Source organism: Drosophila obscura, unplaced genomic scaffold, assembly GCF_018151105.1.
Source record: "Drosophila obscura isolate BZ-5 IFL unplaced genomic scaffold, ASM1815110v1 contig_200, whole genome shotgun sequence".
NCBI lineage: Eukaryota > Metazoa > Arthropoda > Insecta > Diptera > Drosophilidae > Drosophila > Drosophila obscura.
Genome location: NW_024542791.1, coordinates 251,909 through 273,947, shown reverse-complemented (window position 1 = coordinate 273,947; position 22,039 = coordinate 251,909). Strand labels below are relative to the sequence as shown.

The 22,039-nt window shown below is 43.5% G+C and overlaps 2 protein-coding genes and 2 pseudogenes across 2 annotated transcripts; 2 read left to right on the top strand and 2 right to left on the bottom strand.

The window, feature by feature from the left end:
* Positions 1–2,826: 2,826 nt before the first annotated feature.
* On the bottom strand, positions 2,827–3,911 carry LOC111079917. Its single transcript, XM_022375257.2, has one exon. The coding sequence runs from the start codon at positions 3,798–3,800 to the stop codon at positions 2,895–2,897; it is 906 nt and encodes a 301-aa protein (XP_022230949.2). The 5' UTR covers positions 3,801–3,911; the 3' UTR covers positions 2,827–2,894.
* Positions 3,912–3,964: 53 nt separating this feature from the next.
* Positions 3,965–5,496, top strand: LOC111079919 (annotated as a pseudogene).
* A 1,657-nt stretch (positions 5,497–7,153) lies between these two features.
* On the top strand, positions 7,154–8,427 carry LOC121404415 (annotated as a pseudogene).
* A 368-nt stretch (positions 8,428–8,795) lies between these two features.
* On the bottom strand, positions 8,796–20,138 carry LOC111079913. Its single transcript, XM_022375252.2, has 3 exons — positions 19,829–20,138; positions 13,986–14,171; positions 8,796–9,587 (listed from the first exon to the last, which is right to left on the bottom strand). The coding sequence occupies exons 1-3, from the start codon at positions 19,896–19,898 to the stop codon at positions 9,373–9,375; spliced, it is 471 nt and encodes a 156-aa protein (XP_022230944.2). The 5' UTR covers positions 19,899–20,138; the 3' UTR covers positions 8,796–9,372.
* Positions 20,139–22,039: the final 1,901 nt, after the last annotated feature.

Here is a 22,039-nt window from a genome sequence, read left to right as displayed (position 1 = left end):
TACTAAATTATTTTATACTCTGCAAGGGATTTTCCAACATAATTAGTTAAAATCAAAGTAAATTCTTTTATTTTTAAGGGTATCTTTTTAACTATTTTACGTGATCATTTTTGGTCGATCATTATTTTTTGTTTTTTACTAAGTACCGTCTGTATGTAGTGATATATTTTAAATGCTTCTATTAACGGAAATGGTATTCACATATAAAAGTTTCCTCACAAGCAGTCACCATAAAATTGGTTCGAAACTTGGCTAACCCCAATGCTTTTGCTATAAAAATCTGTATGGTTAATAAGCTTTAGCCTGGCATTAATTTTAACTTTCTAAAGGAAAAGTTTTTAATTTTCTTGGAAGAGAAAAAGATAGGGATCGATCTATTGTTGAACCTGTCAGAAAGGACTCGTATGTCATATATGGATAGATCCAATAAATACTAAGGTTCAAAGTCAGCCAGTAAATACACCATTTAAAGAGTTGTAAAACATTTGTGGTATAATTTGACAAATAGTCCCATGAGTCAATCAAGCTACATTTATCCGAAGTTTCAGGTGTGCAAATGCTACGCAATATTGTTTTGCCTATATATCGGCCACAAAGGTAGCGATCTGGCATGGCAGGTAGTTATAGATACCCTTTGTTAGCTCTTATGTATGTTCTTTAGTCTTGAACACAACGAGTTCTCGGATCCATGAAATCACAGAATCGTTAGACCAAGCATCACCAGCTTAAGTACTTTACGACCACTGATAGTCGTGGTATAAAAATAAGTTCAAGAGATTAATCATCAGCAGATAGTGCTAGTTTCCATGGCACCTAATCACCCGATAATCTTTGCCACTTAATGGCCATGTTAAGTCGGCTTTGCTTAAGTCTTTAGTCATGCATTTAGCCAGTGACATATCTAGATCTGGGTACTACTACCCCTTGTGTTCCAAGCAAATGATTCACAGCACCACCAGCGAGCAGTACGGCGAGCATGATTCATGAGCAGGACGCACATTTGGCAGTTGGCAACTGCATTCATTCGGAATTAGCCAAATTTGGCCACACTCTTACCAAATTAGCCATAGCCACAGCCACAGCCATAGCCACAGCCATAGCCACAGCCATAGCCGTGTGTGTGCTGTGGAGTACACACGCACCTGGCAGATATACGATTTCGTATGCAAATCTTGACACTAATCTGCGGCATTAGTGGCTCCTCCCCATAGCCATAGCTACCAGAGCTACCTGAAGCAGCAAAAGCCAAAGTTGACAAAGCGTGAAAAATGCGACTTGCTCGATCGAGTTGCATGTGCATGTGGCACGGGGGGGCTGGATCGGTGGGGCTGAGGTTAAGGCCTGAGCAATGGAAAATCAAATCCAAATTCAAATCCAAATCCGAGCTCGAACTCGAATCACATCATAAGCGTTGGAGTCGAAGAGCGAGCATGCGCATGTGCAGCCAACAGCCAACAGGCAACAGGCAACGCGTTGCCCTCGGGCCACGGGGCGTATGCGCAACATTCGATTGTCGATTCTCAAGAGCCCGTTGAGCGCGTTGTGCCGTTGCTTCGTTGCTTCGTTGCTGCGTTGCCCCTTGCCGTTGATAAATGGCCAGTTTTATTGAAAACTCTGTACGACATTTTCGCAGCAGAGCAAAATATGTAAGTTGCAGCCAACAAAAAATCAAACGAACAAACAAAATAAAAGCCGTGCGACAAGTTTAAATGGCCAAAACGTTTATGCCGTGGCTTAGTTGCCACCCATTTTTCGCTATGTATTTTATCACATTTTATTTCATTTTACTCGTATTTCTTAAGTGTTTTTTCCTTCTTCTTTTTTTTTATGACAGCTTTCGGTTTTGTTCGTGCGCCATGTGACAAATTTTATTTATATTCGTTAATATTTTCATGCGATTTTAATTAAATCATAATGGAATTATCACGCTACACGTACATGGGCGGCACCGGCATCGCACCCAACCCAAACCCAACCAAAAAATGTAGCCACAATTTGTCTTTGCCTAAAACTGTCGTAAAATTGTTTCCCGCCGGCAAATCCTACGCTCAATTAGCTGGGGTCAAAAAGGTTACAAAAAAGGGAGCTACAGTGAAGAGCGAAGGAAGAATTATTTGCGTGGTCGGACAATTAAGGAATATTTCCGAATTGAATGCCAAGCTGAACCGCATTTCCGCTTCGATGCGCTGACTGATACACACATAAACATATACATACATACATACATACCATATAATAATATGTTGTGAGATGAAGGAATACTTATCCCAGAGGCTGAGCATCGTTTGTTCGTTGCGAAACGTCGCAATGTCAAGCGCAGTGATGTGAGACAATTACTTTTGATTTGCCTTTGCGAAATTGCATTTGATTGTGGAAAGAAGGAGGGTAAGTCGGTCACATGTGTGCACTACAACAAATATGAGGATGGGTAAGAATTGAGTCACTTGTGCGGTAAGCAGAGAAGTGGGAGCTGAGATTAAAATGAACTGAACTTTGCTTGACTTAGGTCATCGTTCTGATCTTAGTCATCATTTGGGATCAAGCCTTAGCTACTCTGGCTCTAAATATTGATGGTGATTTTTGGAGAAGATGATCAGCATATAGCTAAGGGGACATATCTTAGACACAATATGTATTCACTGTGGAATCGCAGAACAGAACTAAGAAAGAGAACCAAAAAACTTAAGCTAATGGGGGGAATCTACTTCAGTAGCCTAGTCTTGGGGAAATAAATGTGTGTAATCAACCAGAACCAGATCTAAGATTCTACGCAATTTTCTCCCCCCGTCGCTTAGATGTTTAAAACTCATAAAACTCAACAACAAATCAACTATAAAATTTCTATTTAATTTCTAATCGGTTCATACCGAATCCCCAAATGTGCTTCCTCTGTGCTACACCCTTGAGCGATTCCTGGCCACACACGACACCTTGTGTATCTTGAAGGGTACGTTCCAGCTGCGTTCGTTGAGTGTGGTCAGGATGCAGTGTAGCAACTGCTGCAGTTGTCGCATCCGCAGCACATACGGAGCGCTCTCAGAATCCTTGAAGAGGGGCTTGCCCTGCGCCTGGCAATGGAACATGAAGAAAGCGCCACCGGCCGACACCTCGGGGATGAAGCCAAAGGCCAGGGCCTTGTCCTTGAGCTGCAGGATGCCCGTCTTTTGGTGGTGATTGAAGAAGATGCTGAGTGCCGCCCCAAGGCTCTTGTGCCTGTTGTAGAGTATCCCTGTGATCACCTTCTCGGTGTTCACCCAGAAGTGGTTCCTGTCCATGGAGCAGGCGGTGAGCAGATTCTCCAGCACCAGCTCTCCAGCTCCCTCCGGCCTCTGGATTCGCCTAGCACTGGCATTGTGGTACTTCTCGCCATTGGCGATGATCCTGTCCAGCGTGTGCGAGTCCCAAAAGTCCAGCGACAGAAAGGTGTTGGCACAACAGGCCATCACACAGCAGGCCAGCGTTCGTCCTGGCACTGTAGGCGTCTCGGCAGATGCACCCTGCAGTCGTTTGCCCGACACTTCTGTTTCGCCGGACGTACTGGGAGGATCTGGCCCAACCTCCACGGGCTGTGCACTGCCCCAGAGCGACCACAGGCGGTTGGAGATCTCCACCTGGTACTGGGCACTCTGCAGCTCCTTCTTGCGCCTGCGACCATCCGCATTGTGGTTCAGCAGACGGCTCCACACTGGCAAAGGCTCTTCGTCCTTGTCCTTGTCTTGGTCTTTGTTTTGTTCTTTTTTTTGGTCTTTGTGCTGTTTATGCTTTGGTTTTCGGTTGACCTTTGTTGAAACACTTGCCATGGCAGTGCAGGACTCTGGCAGCTGTTGTGGGTTGGGAATTCGATAGAACTCAAATAGATTGTGCTACAAAAAAGTGTTGTCAAGTAAGTCGTGGGTAATGGGATGGATGATCAACGTTTGGATTTAAGTAGATCACACAACCATAATAATATTAAATGAGTTATGGTCGTATCCTATATGTCAGGATATGTCAAAATCTATGTTATGTAAACACTCGTATGGCAAAAAGTTGCTACAAATTTTATTTTTTCTAATTTTACTCGCTTTCTTTCATTGCGAGAAGTGCCTTTCCACTCCCTCCTGTCCAGCATGAAAACCAAAAACCAAAAAGAGCGAAGCTTAAGTCTTTGGGGTGCACAGGGAGGATGCATACACCTCCATCCTGATAGTCTGCAAGGTTACGCCAAGGATTGGCCAAAAGATGTGAGCTGTGAATGCTGGGTACCTTTCTTTCCTCTCCGATTGATTGTCTAACAAAGATAATGTTCACGAAAAATTTTGTATTTAACCAACTCCTCCTCCTCCTTCTGCTCTTAAATAGAAATCTAATGATAAATCTGCAACACGATGTGTGACGACGATGTTTCGACCGTGGTCCTCGATTGCGGATCTGGCGTGTGCAAAGTCGGATTTTCCGGTGATCAAACGCCTCGAATGAATTTCCCCACGGTGGTCGGCACTCCTCGCCAGGGCCTGCAGGACACGTACGTGGGGGACCTGGCCCACTCCAAGCGCGCTGTGCTGAAACTGAGTTATCCCATTCAGCCTCAGCACCGACTGGGAAGGATCTGAGAAGGTCTGGCATCATGCGCTCCACAATGAGCTGCGCATTTCTCCCACGGACTATCCCCTTCTGCTGACGGAGGCGCCCAGGACCACTATGCGCCATCGCGAGAAGGCCACTCAAATCATGTTTGAAACATTGGAAGTGCCGGCCATGTATGTGGCCAGCCAGCAGGTGCTGGCCTCGGGTTGCTCCTCGGGTTGCTCCACAGGAATCGTTCTGGACGCTGGCGACGGGTACTCCCATGCCGTTCCCATTTACGAAGGCTATGCCCAGCCCCGTGCCATAGGGGTTCTAGACTGGGCCGGGCGCGATCTCACGGAGTACCTCATGAAGCTACTGACGGAGAGGGGCTACAGCTATTCCTTCATCTGCCTGTCCGAGCGTGGAATTGTGCGTGACATGAAGGAAAAGCTGTGCTTCGTGGCCAGGGACTTTCAGCAGGAGCTAGAGGAATTCAGCACCCAACTGGAGAAAAAGTACACTCTGCCAGAGGGACAAGTAATTTCCATTGCCGACCTGAGCATCCGGTGCCCGGAAGCACTGTTTGACCCCACCGTCCTGGGCAGAGCTCCCGTGGGCCTTCAGCAAAGTGTCTGCGACTCCATCAATAAGTGCGACGAGAACGTCCGGCGAGAAATGGTCTACAACATCATGGTGTCGGGGGGCACCACGAAGCTTCCTTGCTTTGCCGAGCGCCTGAAGCTGGAGATCGCCGGACTAGCTCGCTGCAATATGAGGGTCAGGATTATGGCACCACCCCATCGTCAGTTCGCTTCCTGGATGGGTGGATCTGTCCACAGCTCGTTGCCCGCGTTTAAACAGATGTGGATATTTAAGGAGGAGTATGAGGAGGTTGGTCCGGTTCCAAATTTTGGTATACTTGTGAATAAACTGATATTAAAAGCGTAGCATACGAGACACTGAATTTGGCATTGCCTTTACAGATTCTACAGCTCAAATCAAGTGAGAGTCTTACGTACTTGATCGAACTAATGCTTATGATGTGGTAGTGTTGAGTGTCTTATGCTCCATGATAATAACATATTTGTTGGAATCGAGATCTTTTGATTATTTACAGACAGATAGCCACAAAAGGAATAGAAACGGATGTTCTTCGGATTCAGTTTAGTGACAGGGACTCTAAAAGAGTTGCATAAGAGGACACACGCCACAGATGAGAATATCTGACATGCGGCATACGTCCTAGGGCATCCAATACCACTCTGAAAAACCATTCAAACACTCCAAAAATCCCATAGAAAATGCTTAATTTTCGTACCATCTAATTACGGTTTATTTTATTTTGTTTACGTGACACACACACACACAAACCGCGTGACGGGTGCGTGTGCGCGCGTTTTCCGTTTTCAATTACAAATACAATATTAAAGGTATTACAAAGATGTACATACATACAAATTACAACAAAGTTAAGTGTGTGTGTTTGTGTGTGTGTGTGTGGTAGGTAGGTAGGTAGGTAGATCACAGAACCATAATAATATTAAATGAGTTATGGTCGTATCCTATATGTCAGGATATGTCAAAATCTATGTTATGTAAACACTCGTATGGCAAAAAGTTGCTACAAATTTTATTTTTTCTAATTTTACTCGCTTTCTTTCATTGCGAGAAGTGCCTTTCCACTCCCTCCTGTCCAGCATGAAAACCAAAAACCAAAAACCAACGAGAAGGAACGTGTGAGTCGCTTCTGGGGACGCGACTCTACTTATACCCGTACTCAGTCAGTATATACATTTTTGAGCTTATGATTTTTAAGAATTTTAGAAAAAAAAAAAAATTTTACATTTTACATTTTTTTGCTACATATGATATCTACATCTACATATACAATGTATATTCTACATCTAACATGTAGATTTTACATTGTCCAATTAGATTCTACATCTCCTCCGCTAGGGGTTGCTCGCGCACTGAACGCGGCAGAATGTGCGAGCGAGAACGAAAATGAGATGCGTTGTCGTGGGCGGGAGGGGGAGGGGAAGCAACTGAAAATTAATTTCTTCATTCTGGCTATAATTATGATCCGATCTGATTCAGATTCGGCAATCTGGTAGATATGGCCATTTTCTACGATACTGCGTTTTTAGTTTTATCGTATCTTTAAAACTGTGCCTTCCACAGATTTTCGTCCTTTGTGTGGGCCGAACGGGCCGGGCCAAATTTTGAAATACAGTTGTAGCAGTGTGATATCACATGAGTCTGGAAACCAAATTTGGTTTCTCTAGCTCTTATAGTCTCTGAGATCCAGGCGCTCATCAAGACGGACTGACGGACAGACGGACAGACGGACAGACGGACAGACGGACATGGCTATATAGACTCGGCTATTGATGCTGATCAAGAATATATATACTTTATGGGGTCGGAAACGTTTCCTTCTCTGCGTTGCACACATCCACTTTTACCACAAATCTAATATACCCCTTAACTCTTTTTTGAGTACGGGTATAAAAAGAGCGAAGCTTTAGTCTTTGGGTGCACAGGGAGGATGCATACACCTCCATCCTGATAGTCTGCAAGGTTACGCCAAGGATTGGCCAAAAGATGTGAGCTGTGAATGCTGGGTACCTTTCTTTCCTCTCCGATTGATTGTCTAACAAAGATAATGTTCACGAAAAATTTTGTATTTAACCAACTCCTCCTCCTCCTTCTGCTCTTAAATAGAAATCTAATGATAAATCTGCAACACCATGTGTGACGACGATGTTTCGACCGTGGTCCTCGATTGCGGATCTGGCGTGTGCAAAGTCGGATTTTCCGGTGATCAAACGCCTCGAATGAATTTCCCCACGGTGGTCGGCACTCCTCGCCAGGGCCTGCAGGACACGTACGTGGGGGACCTGGCCCACTCCAAGCGCGCTGTGCTGAAACTGAGTTATCCCATTCAGCCTCAGCACCGACTGGGAAGGATCTGAGAAGGTCTGGCATCATGCGCTCCACAATGAGCTGCGCATTTCTCCCACGGACTATCCCCTTCTGCTGACGGAGGCGCCCAGGACCACCATGCGCCATCGCGAGAAGGCCACTCAAATCATGTTTGAAACATTGGAAGTGCCGGCCATGTATGTGGCCAGCCAGCAGGTGTTGGCCTCGGGTTGCTCCTCGGGTTGCTCCACAGGAATCGTTCTGGACGCTGGCGACGGGTACTCCCATGCCGTTCCCATTTACGAAGGCTATGCCCAGCCCCGTGCCATAGGGGTTCTAGACTGGGCCGGGCGCGATCTCACGGAGTACCTCATGAAGCTACTGACGGAGAGGGGCTACAGCTATTCCTTCATCTGCCTGTCCGAGCGTGGAATTGTGCGTGACATGAAGGAAAAGCTGTGCTTCGTGGCCAGGGACTTTCAGCAGGAGCTAGAGGAATTCAGCACCCAACTGGAGAAAAAGTACACTCTGCCAGAGGGACAAGTAATTTCCATTGCCGACCTGAGCATCCGGTGCCCGGAAGCACTGTTTGACCCCACCGTCCTGGGCAGAGCTCCCGTGGGCCTTCAGCAAAGTGTCTGCGACTCCATCAATAAGTGCGACGAGAACGTCCGGCGAGAAATGGTCTACAACATCATGGTGTCGGGGGGCACCACGAAGCTTCCTTGCTTTGCCGAGCGCCTGAAGCTGGAGATCGCCGGACTAGCTCGCTGCAATATGAGGGTCAGGATTATGGCACCACCCCATCGTCAGTTCGCTTCCTGGATGGGTGGATCTGTCCACAGCTCGTTGCCCGCGTTTAAACAGATGTGGATATTTAAGGAGGAGTATGAGGAGGTTGGTCCGGTTCCAAATTTTGGTATACTTGTGAATAAACTGATATTAAAAGCGTAGCATACGAGACACTGAATTTGGCATTGCCTTTACAGATTCTACAGCTCAAATCAAGTGAGAGTCTTACGTACTTGATCGAACTAATGCTTATGATGTGGTAGTGTTGAGTGTCTTATGCTCCATGATAATAACATATTTGTTGGAATCGAGATCTTTTGATTATTTACAGACAGATAGCCACAAAAGGAATAGAAACGGATGTTCTTCGGATTCAGTTTAGTGACAGGGACTCTAAAAGAGTTGCATAAGAGGACACATGCCACAGATGAGAATATCTGACATGCGGCATACGTCCTAGGGCATCCAATACCACTCTGAAAAACCATTCAAACACTCCAAAAATCCCATAGAAAATGCTTAATTTTCGTACCATCTAATTACGGTTTATTTTATTTTGTTTACGTGACACACACACACACAAACCGCGTGACGGGTGCGTGTGCGCGCGTTTTCCGTTTTCAATTACAAATACAATATTAAAGGTATTACAAAGATGTACATACATACAAATTACAACAAAGTTAAGTGTGTGTGTGTGTGTGTGTGTGTGTGTGATCGAGTGTGTTGTATGATGTGATTCGAGGTGTGTACAATAGTTGGGACTACGATTAGCTGATTGCTTGTTGGATTGATTGATTGATTGATTGAGAGGGTGACCAAGTGACATGTATTGTGCATGATGCAGTCCTCGATGATGACGTCAAATGTGGCTCGATGTGCTGGAGATACAGATATACATCTCTACCCCTCTACGTTTGCGTGCATTTTGTGAATCTGTGTGTGGCATGTGGCATGTGGCATAGTGACTATAAAACTCGATGAAGAAATTCAATTTCCTTAATTCCGGGGCAGCCCAAATGTGCAAAACGCGCCGAAAATCTTGTAATGGCTTCAATTCAGTTTGCACATCCGTAATTAAGAGCGACCCCCCTGGAGTCCTGGGGCTCATTTGCATAGCTGCCTCAGGGCCGCCAGCAGGGGCAGCAGCAGCAGAGCCATCAGCGGCGATATGCCACCAGATCCATTGCAGCCGTCCGTGGTGCAGGTGCGGCAGTAGACGGTCTTGATGTAGGACGAGGTCTGGTCCATGGCGCACTTGTCTGCCGGATCGTCCATATCCTCATAAAAACAGGAACGCGAAATCACCCGCTTGCCGTAAACTGCAAAATGAACAGAGCAGAGTTTAAATATTTTCATTAAACAATTTTTTAATTAATTTCCGCCCTGGGTAAGGGGGTGCGTGTTGTAGGGGAGGGGAGGGGGCGGCTGTCTGCGCATTAAATTAAATTTATGTGTACGTGCCTCGCGTGGGCTTGAGGCTCTCTGCCCGACATTCTGGTTTCTGCTCGAACCATGAAAAAATCTCAAAAATGACATTTGAAATGGCCACGCGGCAAGTGGCAGTTGGGGCCTGCTCCGATGTGGTCATTGTGCTGGATAAGTGCCAGGGAATGATGAATAGTACGGGTCGGCTGATGCAAGCAAGTCAAAAACTGTCGTGGGGGGTGCTTTGGCTTTTGAAATTATCCTCCAAAAATGTCATTAGTGAGAGCTACATTATGTACTTTGTAGATTAAGTGTCTGTTCATAAGTTTTATCTATGCATCACTGTACAGGCAGAAGTTCCCTGCTGCAGCTTTCTGTACTGGTCCCTGGAGTAAAAGCATCGTCCAATTGGAGTCTGTAAATTCCATAACCCGTGCACCTTCACCCAAAGAAAGTAATTTGATCTGGCCTCTTCGATGGCTTATCTCAAACGTACTCCAACCCGCGCGTAATAGGTTCAAGGCTCACCATATGCTTGGGGTTGCCACAGAAAAACTGCGGCTCCAACGTGGCACAAATGAGGCCTGTGTCTGTGTCTATGTCTAGAGGTTCCAGCGGCCTGCGAAACGCACACGATTTGCCAAAAAAAAAAAGAACCGAACGTGAAACTCGGCACAACGAGACAATTTGCAATCAAACAGCAAATGAAAACCAGAAAGAGCAAATCACACACAGCAACACAACAACAAAACAAAAAGTTCACAACAAATTGCGTTTCTCATTGCGTGTGAGGCACAGACTTATGTATGTGTCTGTATGTATGTCTGTGGTGCAAATAGAACAAAACGACAGAAATACTGAAAACATTTCAAATGAAATAAAGCAAAATCGAAGTTTTAAAGCCGCTCGAAATGGTCACACAACGTTGACCATTTTTGTGATTGGCTCAGACTCGGATGCGGACGGACCCAGGGACAGTGGGCCATGAAAGCAAATGCACACGTACATACGTGCACAGACGCCTGTTTCAGCTTAATAAAATTGTTGACAATTGTCGCCTTATCATGGTCGCGGCATCAAACAAGGCTCGCAGAATGCAGCAGCGGCCCATACGCACAGAGGTACGGGACGGTACGCATTGCGCATACGCCGCGTGCTTCGCTTGACACAAAACAAACAAACAAAAAGTCAACTTGACAAAAATGCTGGAAATTGTTTGCCGCACACACAGTGTCATAAATTTAAATTTTAATTAATTTAATTATTTATGGCTTGTTGTGGATTTTTTATAAAAAAAAAAATAACGAAAAAAACTAAAAACAAAAATAAGAGACAAAAAGAAAAGACAGAAGCGGCTTGCAACGAACTTTGTATACACTCACGAGCAGTAAACATTATGGGGAATTATCTACAGTGGAACGTGTAGGAAAAATATTGCGAAAAATCAAGCAATAAAATATTTCGAATCTTTAGAAATTCCCATTTCAAAACTCTATTTAACAAACACATCAGAAAAAACATTTATATCAGACTCTTGATCGTAAATATCACTCCCTTTTGGCTGTTAAAATTCCCCAGAGAAAAGTGCATGAAATAAGCTGTTAGTGGCCAAAAATGGTTGCCTGCTAGCCATCAACTTTTTGGCTGTTGAAGCGAATGCAACAAGTTGCAAAATATTTACCGAGTGACAGACAACTGGTACAGTAGATACACACATGCACACACACACACACACCGTGCAACAGCCTGCAGCTAATTGCTTGGCTTCAGATTTTTGGCTTTTGGAAATACTGACGGGGCGGGCAAAAATTATGGAATACATTTTTAATTTGACATTTGGCCAAAAACTTTGCCACTCGTCTAGGCTAAAGGCTGCAAAGGCAATTAATTTAACGGCATATAAATTGATCGGAGACGGCAACAACACCACACCGCTGGCAGATACTCGTAGCTGCAACAACATGTTGCATCGCCTAGTTGCATTTTTCTCAGACATTCTGCTGCCGCGTCCGTCTTCTTATGGCCCGTAATTGAGCGCTTCACGCTGTGCAACAACTTAATTAATTTATATGTATTTTTTCCGATGTCTCTTTAGCCCCCGCGTGCCCCGAGTCCGTGTTCCGTTCCGTTCCGATCGTATATTATGTATTTTGCGCATTACAAGCGCTGCTCATGTTTCAGTTTTTGGGGGAATGAGACTGAGACTCAGACTCAGGCTCAGAGACAGCCTCATACTCGCAGTTGTAGAGCTTCAAATGCAGTCGAGTGTCTGCAATTGCGATTTTAATTGCCAACTGCCAACTGAAAATCTTGCAAATATTCGCCGAGCCAATTTGTAGACGCTTGATTGCAAAAATTTAATGGTGTTCATTAATTGGCCATAAGAAATTGCTTAAATGTTGTCCGAGAAATCCCTGCCCCTGCACTGGTTGCTGTTGTTTTCGTTGTTGTTGCTCTTGTGGATGTTGTTGTTGATGCTGTCATGCTTATGGATAGATCGCTGATGGCTAAACGCTTTTTGGACATTTAAAATGCAGAAATAATTGGTACTACTCGTACATAAATGGAAGATATTCCAGTGGGTGGATGATCATTTAAGGGAACTACATAAAAAAGTCGAAATGCAATCAATTAATGCCTCCAATTAAATCCAATTTAAAATATTTAATGCAACTTAATAAAGATAAATAAATATCCATAAACGTAGAACCCAATTTGGCTTTAATTTATGATCATTTCTAGGCTCGACTTAAATGTGCATATATGTATGTATTTATTGTAATAAATCATACATCATACTTCTATACAAATATAGAGCAGCAGTCCAAACAGATTTGTCAAAATATCCATAAATTTATACCCAAACTAAAACAGATTTATACATCCGCTCATCATCGCTATTTAAATACATAAAATGGATTTTAATTGATTTGTCAAATGCCCTAAAAGGCACCAAAAACTGACTTCGATTTATGGGCAACTTTACTTGGAGCGACTTTTATTTAGATTTATTAAATTATAAGCTAGACTTCAATTATATTGTATTACTTTTTTGCAACTAAATTGTTTTTTTTGCTTTGTTTATTTTATTTTATTTTATTTTTTTCTATTGTTTATTTGAATGCCATAAAGGCAGCAAATTGTTATTACATCATTAAATGTTAACATTTTTTCGCATTTCATTGTTCGGCTTGTCGACCCACATTACGTATGCCTATTGGCCAAGCCCGACTCGTCTGCTTTTGACTAATTTATGTGCCACCGGCTGTCGCGACCAGGTGAATGCTGATGATGATGATGATGATGATGATGACGGGGATAGGCCCCAAAAGCGAATTCAGATCAAAATGCAACGATACGGATCGCTTGGCAAATTGGACAAACAGTGCGGATTTCCATTTCCATTTTAATTTCAATTTTCAGTTTAGTTATGTTGTGCCCTGGCACAGAGGGTATTACGGGCTTGAGTAGATATCACAAATAAAAGGCTCCTCTCTGTGTTTCGGCTTGTGTATGAAAAATAGTTCCTCAGCTTTAAAGATTTCTAGCTGAATCGCTGCGGAGAATCCCCAGTTCAACAGTCATAAAATTGCCAACAAAAACAATGAATGTTTCAAGGGTATTCAAATCGTCGTTCGCCGTAATGTCTATCAGTCCTATCTTGATTTGGTTTTGTCGGCTCTTTCTGTGGCTTGTCGTATGCAAATGCACAATTTGCTCTGGCCACAGGGCAACAATAAAACAAGCCTAGCAACAATATGCAGCCGAATCCGAATCGAGCTTAAGATCGCCACAAATATCACTCATACGCCGCGTGTGCTGGTCTCCCCATAAATTTGCCGTAAATTAGCGGCACATGCAACTCTGCGGGCCAAAGTGTCGCCACTTGTTGGCTGTCGCACTACACCGCACCACACCGCACCGCACCGTACCGATATGTGCCTTGCCCCTGCCACTTGCCACGCCCCCGATCAACGCCCAGCCAGTGTGGCAGCTGCGGCTGCAATTGTCCGCTGGTTGTTGCACTTGTTTGGACTTTGTCGAGGCAATAAATTTCAATCTCGTTTGAGTCTCTTGTGGCAGTGTCCCAGTCCCACAGCCGGGTGTCAGCCGCATGTGAGGGAGAGCGGTGGGGGTGTGCCTCTCCCTCCCGATCTCTCAATCTCATAATCTCCAAAGCTGTCCAAAGACCGCACATGCGGTCACAACAATGCAGCGGGCTGAATAATTGGACATGCCTGGGAGGGGTGCTGTGGGTGCTCGGAGGGTCTAGTGTGGGTCTTTGATCTCACCTTCCTGCACCAGTTTCTTGCACACGGGACGCGCATTCACCGACTTCACACCCACCGAGTAGGTGCAGTTCACGTAGCTCCAGTAGCGCTGCTGCTCCGAGATGCTGTCCGGCTGGAAGGGATCGTTGCAGAACTCCCCATTCGAGACGTCCGTCGAGCAACGCCAGCAGCGAAGAACTCCAGAAGCTGCAACAAAATGAAGTAGTAAAAGTAATTACAGGAATTTAAAATTAGATAATGGAAATATAAAGGAATTTTTAAATATTTTATTTGGTCTCTATTAGCCAATTATTTTTCAAGCAATCAGAAATTAAATTAGGTTAATAATATACTGAGATTACCCTGGAAGATTTGAGCCTAGCTAAATAAAGACACCTATAATAATAATAATACATATAACAAAGTACACGCAACAGTTTAGAGTAGAAAAATAACCCCAAATAAGATTCTATAGTCTAGACTGGAAACAACAATTAAGTTTAACAAATCTTCAAAATATGCTCAGACTGAATATGCCTTTAGGCCTAAGAATTCATCCATTCCTGGCCCATAGCAATATGAGTTTCGTATCTATTTAAGCCCCACTCCAACCCATTAGAAAACACTTGTTAGAGCTCTTCATATCTGCGTCTCTGGTCATTCAAATCATCATAAAGTGAGTAAGTAATTTTCGCTTTCCCATTCTAGCGATAACGATGATCCCGCAACGATCGACTAATGAATCGAATCAAATCGAATCGAATCGATCCATAATGCAACTTTGAAAGCGCTTCCTGCTGTGTGTGCGGTGTGCCGCTGGCGGAGAGCAGAGCTCTTTGAAATATCGCCGAGCTGAAATTAATTAGGCACGGGAGCCTTTCGGCGGAGTTATTTATGCGACAGTCGATGGGGAAAACTGCCTTATAAAAGTGTCAAAAACCTGGCCATTGGCTGGTTTATGCGTGGCGATTAGACTACGCGAAGAGTGTGTAAATAATAATTTGATTAATCCATGCGATCGATGGATTCTGGCGGGCTTGAAGGATGGCGGTGGAACGGCTGACGATGATGATGGCTATGATGGCTATGATGGCTATGATGGCTATGATGGCGACAATAAAACTCGTTTTTGTGGCCAATTTAAACGTCAAACGTTAACGTTCGGGTTAAATGCACTTAACCAACACTTTGAGGCGCGTTTAGGCGAAAGCCTAGATAAGCAGCGCAGGGGAGAAGTGTGCCAACGCACTGGCACTTGGCCGAAACGTGTTTGTTGGCCAGCCAGCTAGCCAGCCAGCCAGAGACCAACCGACCGACCGCATTTGGCCATAAACATTACAATTTGCGTTCGAGAACCAAGAAATCGAGAAACTGAGACGCTGAGCAACTGAGAAATGGAGAAACTGTGAAACTGCGAAACGGCGAAACTGTGAAATGGAGAGACCCAAGCCCAAGTCTCTTTGCATGGAAATTATAAGCATTTACAATATATTGAAATTAATTGACAGTTGAATTGTCAGATCGTTTGCAGAATTGTTTATTTGCGCGTCCATTGCAAACGGCCAGTGGCAGTTTACTAATGGTAATGACTGTAATTCTATTGAAACTGAAAATTGATATTGTGGCTGCCACTCGCATGCTTGCCACCACAGCCACCGCAGCTCCGTTGTGCTGTGGCTGCATTATGCCAAATGTTGTGGCAGTTGTGGCAACTGCGTCCCAAAAATGGTCAGAGACATTCGGGGCCCCGAATACGAGTTAGCAAGTGCGTAAGTATTTGTTGGACGAGATGTTTTCGCCGATACTTTTGGCAAATGGAATTCGCCTCTAATCATCGATGGAAAAGTGAGTGGAGCGGTGCAGAGGGGTGCGGAGCGGGGGGCCTTTGGGGACAGATCTTACCTATACATTTCCATTCAACCACGCGAAATCGTTAGCTGCGAATAACTTGCGAAAAACTTGCGGAGGGTGAATGATAAATTACATAATATTAAACACATATGTATGTAAGCTGCAAATGCGTATGGAAAGGTGCGTGAATCGTAAAGATATTTACTAGCATCTAGCATTAATCTTATTGAAGTTTTTCCAAGATCCTATTCAATGATACTGTCTTCTTTTATAAAGGAGACTAATTATGCTCAAAACTTGTATGTTCTTCTCAGCTCCCAATATTTCTGTCATTATTTCTCCCCGTCTAGATTTGATTATCTGCATATTTCAATCTATTATTATTTTCGTTTATTATTTATTTTTCCTAAATATTTCCCCATCCTCCCCTCCCTTCGAAGTATTTTATGAGCTTGTCTTACATTGGATTCTATTGATCCTCCAACTATTATTGTTCTTCTTCTACGCTTAGAAGTAAAGGAAGAACAAAAGTAATAAGGAAACAAAAATGTCAACAATTTTTTTGCCTACACTTTCGTACCATAATTAATCATTCCAGGTGTAAGTTTACTTTACCTTACATTTACTCGAAGGTTTCCTTTACTTTTCTACATATTGTTCCCACCCTTATTGCATTTATTTATGAACTTATTCCTCAACCCCAACTCGCAAACTCGTAACTATACTTAGCTTGAGGTTTCCAGAAATATGTTCACTTAACCCTTCATTCCTGTGCACTACTGCCACATGCCACACATGGAGTTTGTCCCTCCAATCCATTTATTTACCCCGCATTTCCTTTCTGGGTAATTTTCTTACCCCCATCTGAGGTTCATTAGCTCTGCGTAAGCCACAACAAAACTGCGCCTAAGCCAACGCTGGAGTTTATTGCCCTCGCCCTCGCCCTCGCTGCTGCCATATCTGCATATGGTATTGCCTATTGCCGTATATGCCACAGACACAAGTGCATGCCACAATGGGGCAGGCGAAAAAAGTTTCCCACACATCTGCTGGCGTTCACATGCAATTTTTCCATTAGGCAGCAAAAACTTGAGGCAAGTGACAACAGAGTGGAGTCGGACTTGCAACATTTGGGATCTGCCGCGGTACATCTATAATACATAAATCCACAAACCCTACGACTCTGCCCCCCGAAGAAGCATGTCGATTATCAGGGGCTCCCCGCTCTAACCCCATTCGAAACAAAACTCTTCCAAAGTGCAACTGCTGCTCCATATCTGCGTATTTCCCATTAAACTTGCCAACTTACGAGTGTGTGGATAGGAGGATTGGATAGTGGGGAACGGGGTACGGGGTACGGTACGGTGTGCGTGGTGTGTGGATGGTGGATGGAAGCTAAAACTTTGTGGCCCTAAAATGCAATAGAGATTAAGGGGGAGGCGGTGGGCGAGCAGCAGGTTTGACAGAAAGTTTCGCTTTGCCTGTGACTGTGACTGACATGCAACCAAAGTTCATTCAACTGCCAGCAAAATGCCAAATACCAAATGCAAAATTCGTCGAACGTTTATCAAAATTGTTTCCCAATTGGCCTGAATGCCTCAATAATTAGGTGGCTAGAGAGGAGTGTTGGTTTTGAGAAGAGAATAGGAGAATGCCTATGCAAATGAGTTGGTATGTCAGAGGTCTAACGATTATAATGCTTAACAAATAATAGAGCTTCGTTTTTGTTACCCTGAGAAATCTGGTGGGCACTGACTCAAGTACTCCTAAATAAATTTATTTTGGAACTCCAACCTCTCCATGGGTACCCCAAAGCCAAAACCAAAGCCAATACCTTTCGAATTCCATCCCTCCCTTGTAGCCAACTACGTTCTCAAGTAAACGATTACCCTACCAAGGTACACCCTTACATTCCAACAACTCCTATCAGAAAAAGCAATTTGAAATTCCTCGAGCTTCCTGAGTTCCCTGAGCTGCCTTAGTACTTACGTTAAGTAATCAAAATTCCATGGCTTGGTGGTTTTTATGCCTACTATTTCTGTGAAATTCCCGAACCCCTTTACGCAATCGAATACCCTACGAAAGCACACCCATAAGTTGCAGCCAATCCCATAAGAAATCGCATATACAAATACGAGTGTATATCTTACGATTACAAATCAAAAGTAAACTTTTGCATTGCCTTTCTACGTGCAGTTTCAACTACAAAATAAGTTTATTTTAATGGATAAAATACACAGAAAAGTCTTACATTTTCTCATGCTCTCTAAATATTATTGTGGGTGTGTGCTTTCGGCGGGATTTCAGTTTTCAGTTCAGTTTTATTATTGTCGTACATATAGTAAAGATGGCAAGTGAATTGCACTGAATCAGCAACAGCTGACTGAATGAATTTAATTAGGCAACGAAAACAGCAGCGCAGCGAATTATTAATTGAGAAGATTTCATCTGAATGATCTGAAGGCTAAGGGCGAAGATGCCTCATCGGGTCTGACGCTGACTCTGACACACAGATGAGTTGTACGAAGCTGTATAAATAATTTCATGTTTTTTGGAATATGTTAATTACGTGCCTTGTTAAGTTTTTACAATTTTCATTCATGTATTACATGCATCATGCTCGCAGGTATACTATAACCTAATGGGCAAGTTGAGTCACTTTTTATGGTGCTTGCATGAGTTCTAAATTCGTTAATATCTTTGGGATCTCCTGTGTCATCACTTCGCATGTACAGGAACTTTACACCTTATTACTTGCACGAGTGGAAACATCAGCAACAATTCTATCTAAAATCTTTCTGGTCCTCTCCTAGTCTGCCTCTTTTTATGGTTGTCGCCTGAGTGCCCGAGTAATACTTATCCTTCCGCCTTCATTGCAGTATGTGGGATGATTGCACGCTTCGGGATTGCCCTCAATAAAATCATCCACCTTTTGGGTCTACTATTTTGTCACTTTATACGGTGGAGTAGCATGAGTGGACGTAGACTCCAGCTTATGCCACTCCAAGTTGACAGTTGCTACGCCTAGTTGCGGCACGCCCCTGCAGCATAAACACAAATAAACTCTTAGTTGATGACATGCCCCGATATGTGGCACGCATATCCACAAATCCACATTGAGGGAACTTCAACAAAGTTTCTTTTCTAGGCCTTCAATTGGTTTGCTTGGCAAACATTTTGTTGAGTGAGCCATTTTGGGTCATAAAGAAACAGAAGAATACATCAACTAAGAAATATTTCCCAGTTCCACCTCTTTTCCATTTACGTTTTCGCTGTTTTTCCTGGCTATTTATAATATTTGTGTTATTTTTAAGTTTTTAAGGTTGTGGAAATATTTGTGCTGAACGTCGAACGTTTGAAGTAAAAATAAACACAAATGAGCAGCGGCAATAATATATCGTACAAGTGCAGTGCAATGCATTGAGAGTAATACTCATAAATCACCCATGAATCTGTGCGAGATTTCAGGTACTGTCTTGGTGCTTATTGAGCCTGTCAAGCCATTTGCCATAATAATGCATGGAGTGCAGACCGATGGCATTCATCTTATCAATGAGGTCAGTTCGAGAAAAATAATTGATTGTGTTTACATTTTCACGATTATTTTCTTTATAATTAAGCTGGACTAAATGACCTTTAGAGCATGCGCTTCAATACGTATATATGTATTTGCTTGAACATTTCTCAGACTTTAAACAATGAAAAAATTCCCCTTTTAATTATTTTGCTTATTTTTAATCAGCTCCCTAAGACTTTAATCATGAAAAAGTTTCGCTTTAAGCCAGTGCCTTTTGATTTTCCGGCACCCCTTTTGCGGAACCCCTTTCGTCGTTGATGGTTCAGCGAACTCGAGTTTAGCTTCTTGTTGCACATTTAAATGGAAACTCACGACCACGCACTTAACTCTCTATAGCACCACCCTCAGACTCCACTTAATTAGCTGCCGTTTCATGCAAAACCAGGAAATCTAGGAGTCAGTATTCTGAACCGAAAGGAGTGCGACTGAGACCCACCTGCGTTGAGGCACAGCAGCAGGGAGAGTAGAGCCAGCATCAGGCAGCCTGTTGAACCGTAGGACGGCATGTTCCTGGGTGAGTTTTCTTTTATGTTTTTCACAGCGGAAATTTCGCAACTGAATATTTCAGTAATATGCTCGTACACTTCACACACTCTGGCACTCTGGCACGGGGCACTTCTTCTGCTCGTTTTGGGTTGAAATTTCCCGAAAAAATATTTACTGCGACGATGGGGGGACTGGGACTGCGACTGGACTGCCCGTACGAACACGCATGCGACGCGTTGACAAACTGAATGCGAACTGAAACTAAAACTGAACTGAATACTGAATGCTGAACTGTACAGTGTACAGTAGGCACAATAACAAAACGAACCCAACCCCAACGCACACGAGTGGCCGCGCGAGAGATCGTCGAATCGGTTGTCGTTGTCGTTGTCGCTGGTTGAAAGAGAGAAGTGGTAAGCGTTGCATTCAATCGAAGAGTACCTACTGGCAGTACGCGAGCGGCAAAGGGGGTGGCGACTATATGGGATTGGGCTGAGGGGATTTCAGTGGAGCTGCTGCATGGCGCGAGCGTGGGGCTGGGTCGGGTTTACGAGCTTACTGCTCGGCGATATGGCTGCACTTTTTTAATGGTGGCCCGCCAACACTTGCAGTTTCAATGGCGACACAGTGGGGCGAGGATGATAATTAAGTGCATTTTTACAGGTCTTAGATGATATTATAATAATATAAATATTCTATGTGGCTTGCGTGAGTTCGATTAAGGCACAACGGCTCTGCACAAAGGCTGTACCTTGAGATTTCAGTGAAATTAATGTGTCAACCATGAAACAAATATTTTATTTAAAATACATCAACATACATATACAAAAACTCGTGTAATAAAATGATTACTGGCAATATTTTCGAGAGTATTAGAAGGGACATATTCAGTCAATGTTCTATTGGTGGATAGGTTGCTCCCTGTGACATTTTATTTATTTATTACTCCCAACATATGTTTTAACGCATATCTTCTCTGGCCTTGGGAAAATCGATATTCATGCTTTTTTTTCGAAATTAAGATTAGTTTATTTAAAGATAAAACTAACCAGCATACAAGTTCCACGTTTCCCCAATTGTTCCCACTGTGCAGTTAGCCAGTGCGTTTTTTCGCACCATTTGCCGCTCAATGGCTGTGGTTGTGGTTTCTATCGTCATCGTATCGTCACCGTTGTGGTCGTTCCTCTGCAGACAGTCGTCACCAGCAATTGAATGCTGAGTTCGATTTGGCCATCAACGTCGCCCGTCGTCTAATCAAGTGCAAGTCTCTGATAAGGAAATGCAATGTTGGCACTTGGGCAACGCGCTTCGCTTAGGGGCGTGGAATGGAGAGGCACTGCGTGCTGGTGCCACAACATTTGTTGCAACTACTTTATGCGTTTTCAATTGAAACCAGGGGGAAAGGGAGTGCGAATGAGTGTGAGTGGCAGAGTGATTGAGTGTGTTTTGTCTTCTAGTGTCTGCGATTGTTTTTGAGCGAGTGTCCTCGATTTTAATAAAGTTGGTTTTGGCTTTGGATTAGTCTTCCGAGTCTTAAATATTTTACGACAAATTTATGACAAGAACAGAATTTATGAGAGTTGGTTAAACATAAAATAGTTCGAGCAAAGTTGGTTTTTCCCCAAGAAATGAATAGGAAGAAACCTCATAAAATATTTACTAGAATTTAGAGAGCGACAATTTCTTCTTTTTTAGCTAGAACCAATGTAAATTCAGTACCAAGCAACCCAAAGTGTCAACTGTTTTGAGCTAAATATGTGAAATAAAACTTAATCATTTACAGATTGATTCCATTACGTAAATATAAGTAGCAATGAGAGTCAGAACTGGGTGGCGTTTGGCCATAGGACATCCATAGAGGATGACAGTCCATGGCAAAAAAACAAACTTAACAATGTGGAATAGTCGTACCAGATCGTACCATTTTGTACGACCCAACGAGATTTAGTTCCTTCCGGTCAGCCCATCAGGCCATGCCGACGATATTCTGATATTCTGATATTCTGATATGAATAAATAAATAACGTCAATAAATATATATCGGAGATGTATAAGAAATGATGAAACGGTAAACAGAAATGTATAGAATTAAGAAACAATATCTATAAAGGAGAACAGAAACTACGCAGTAATTTATCCGTGGTTCCTTCTCTTGGCATTG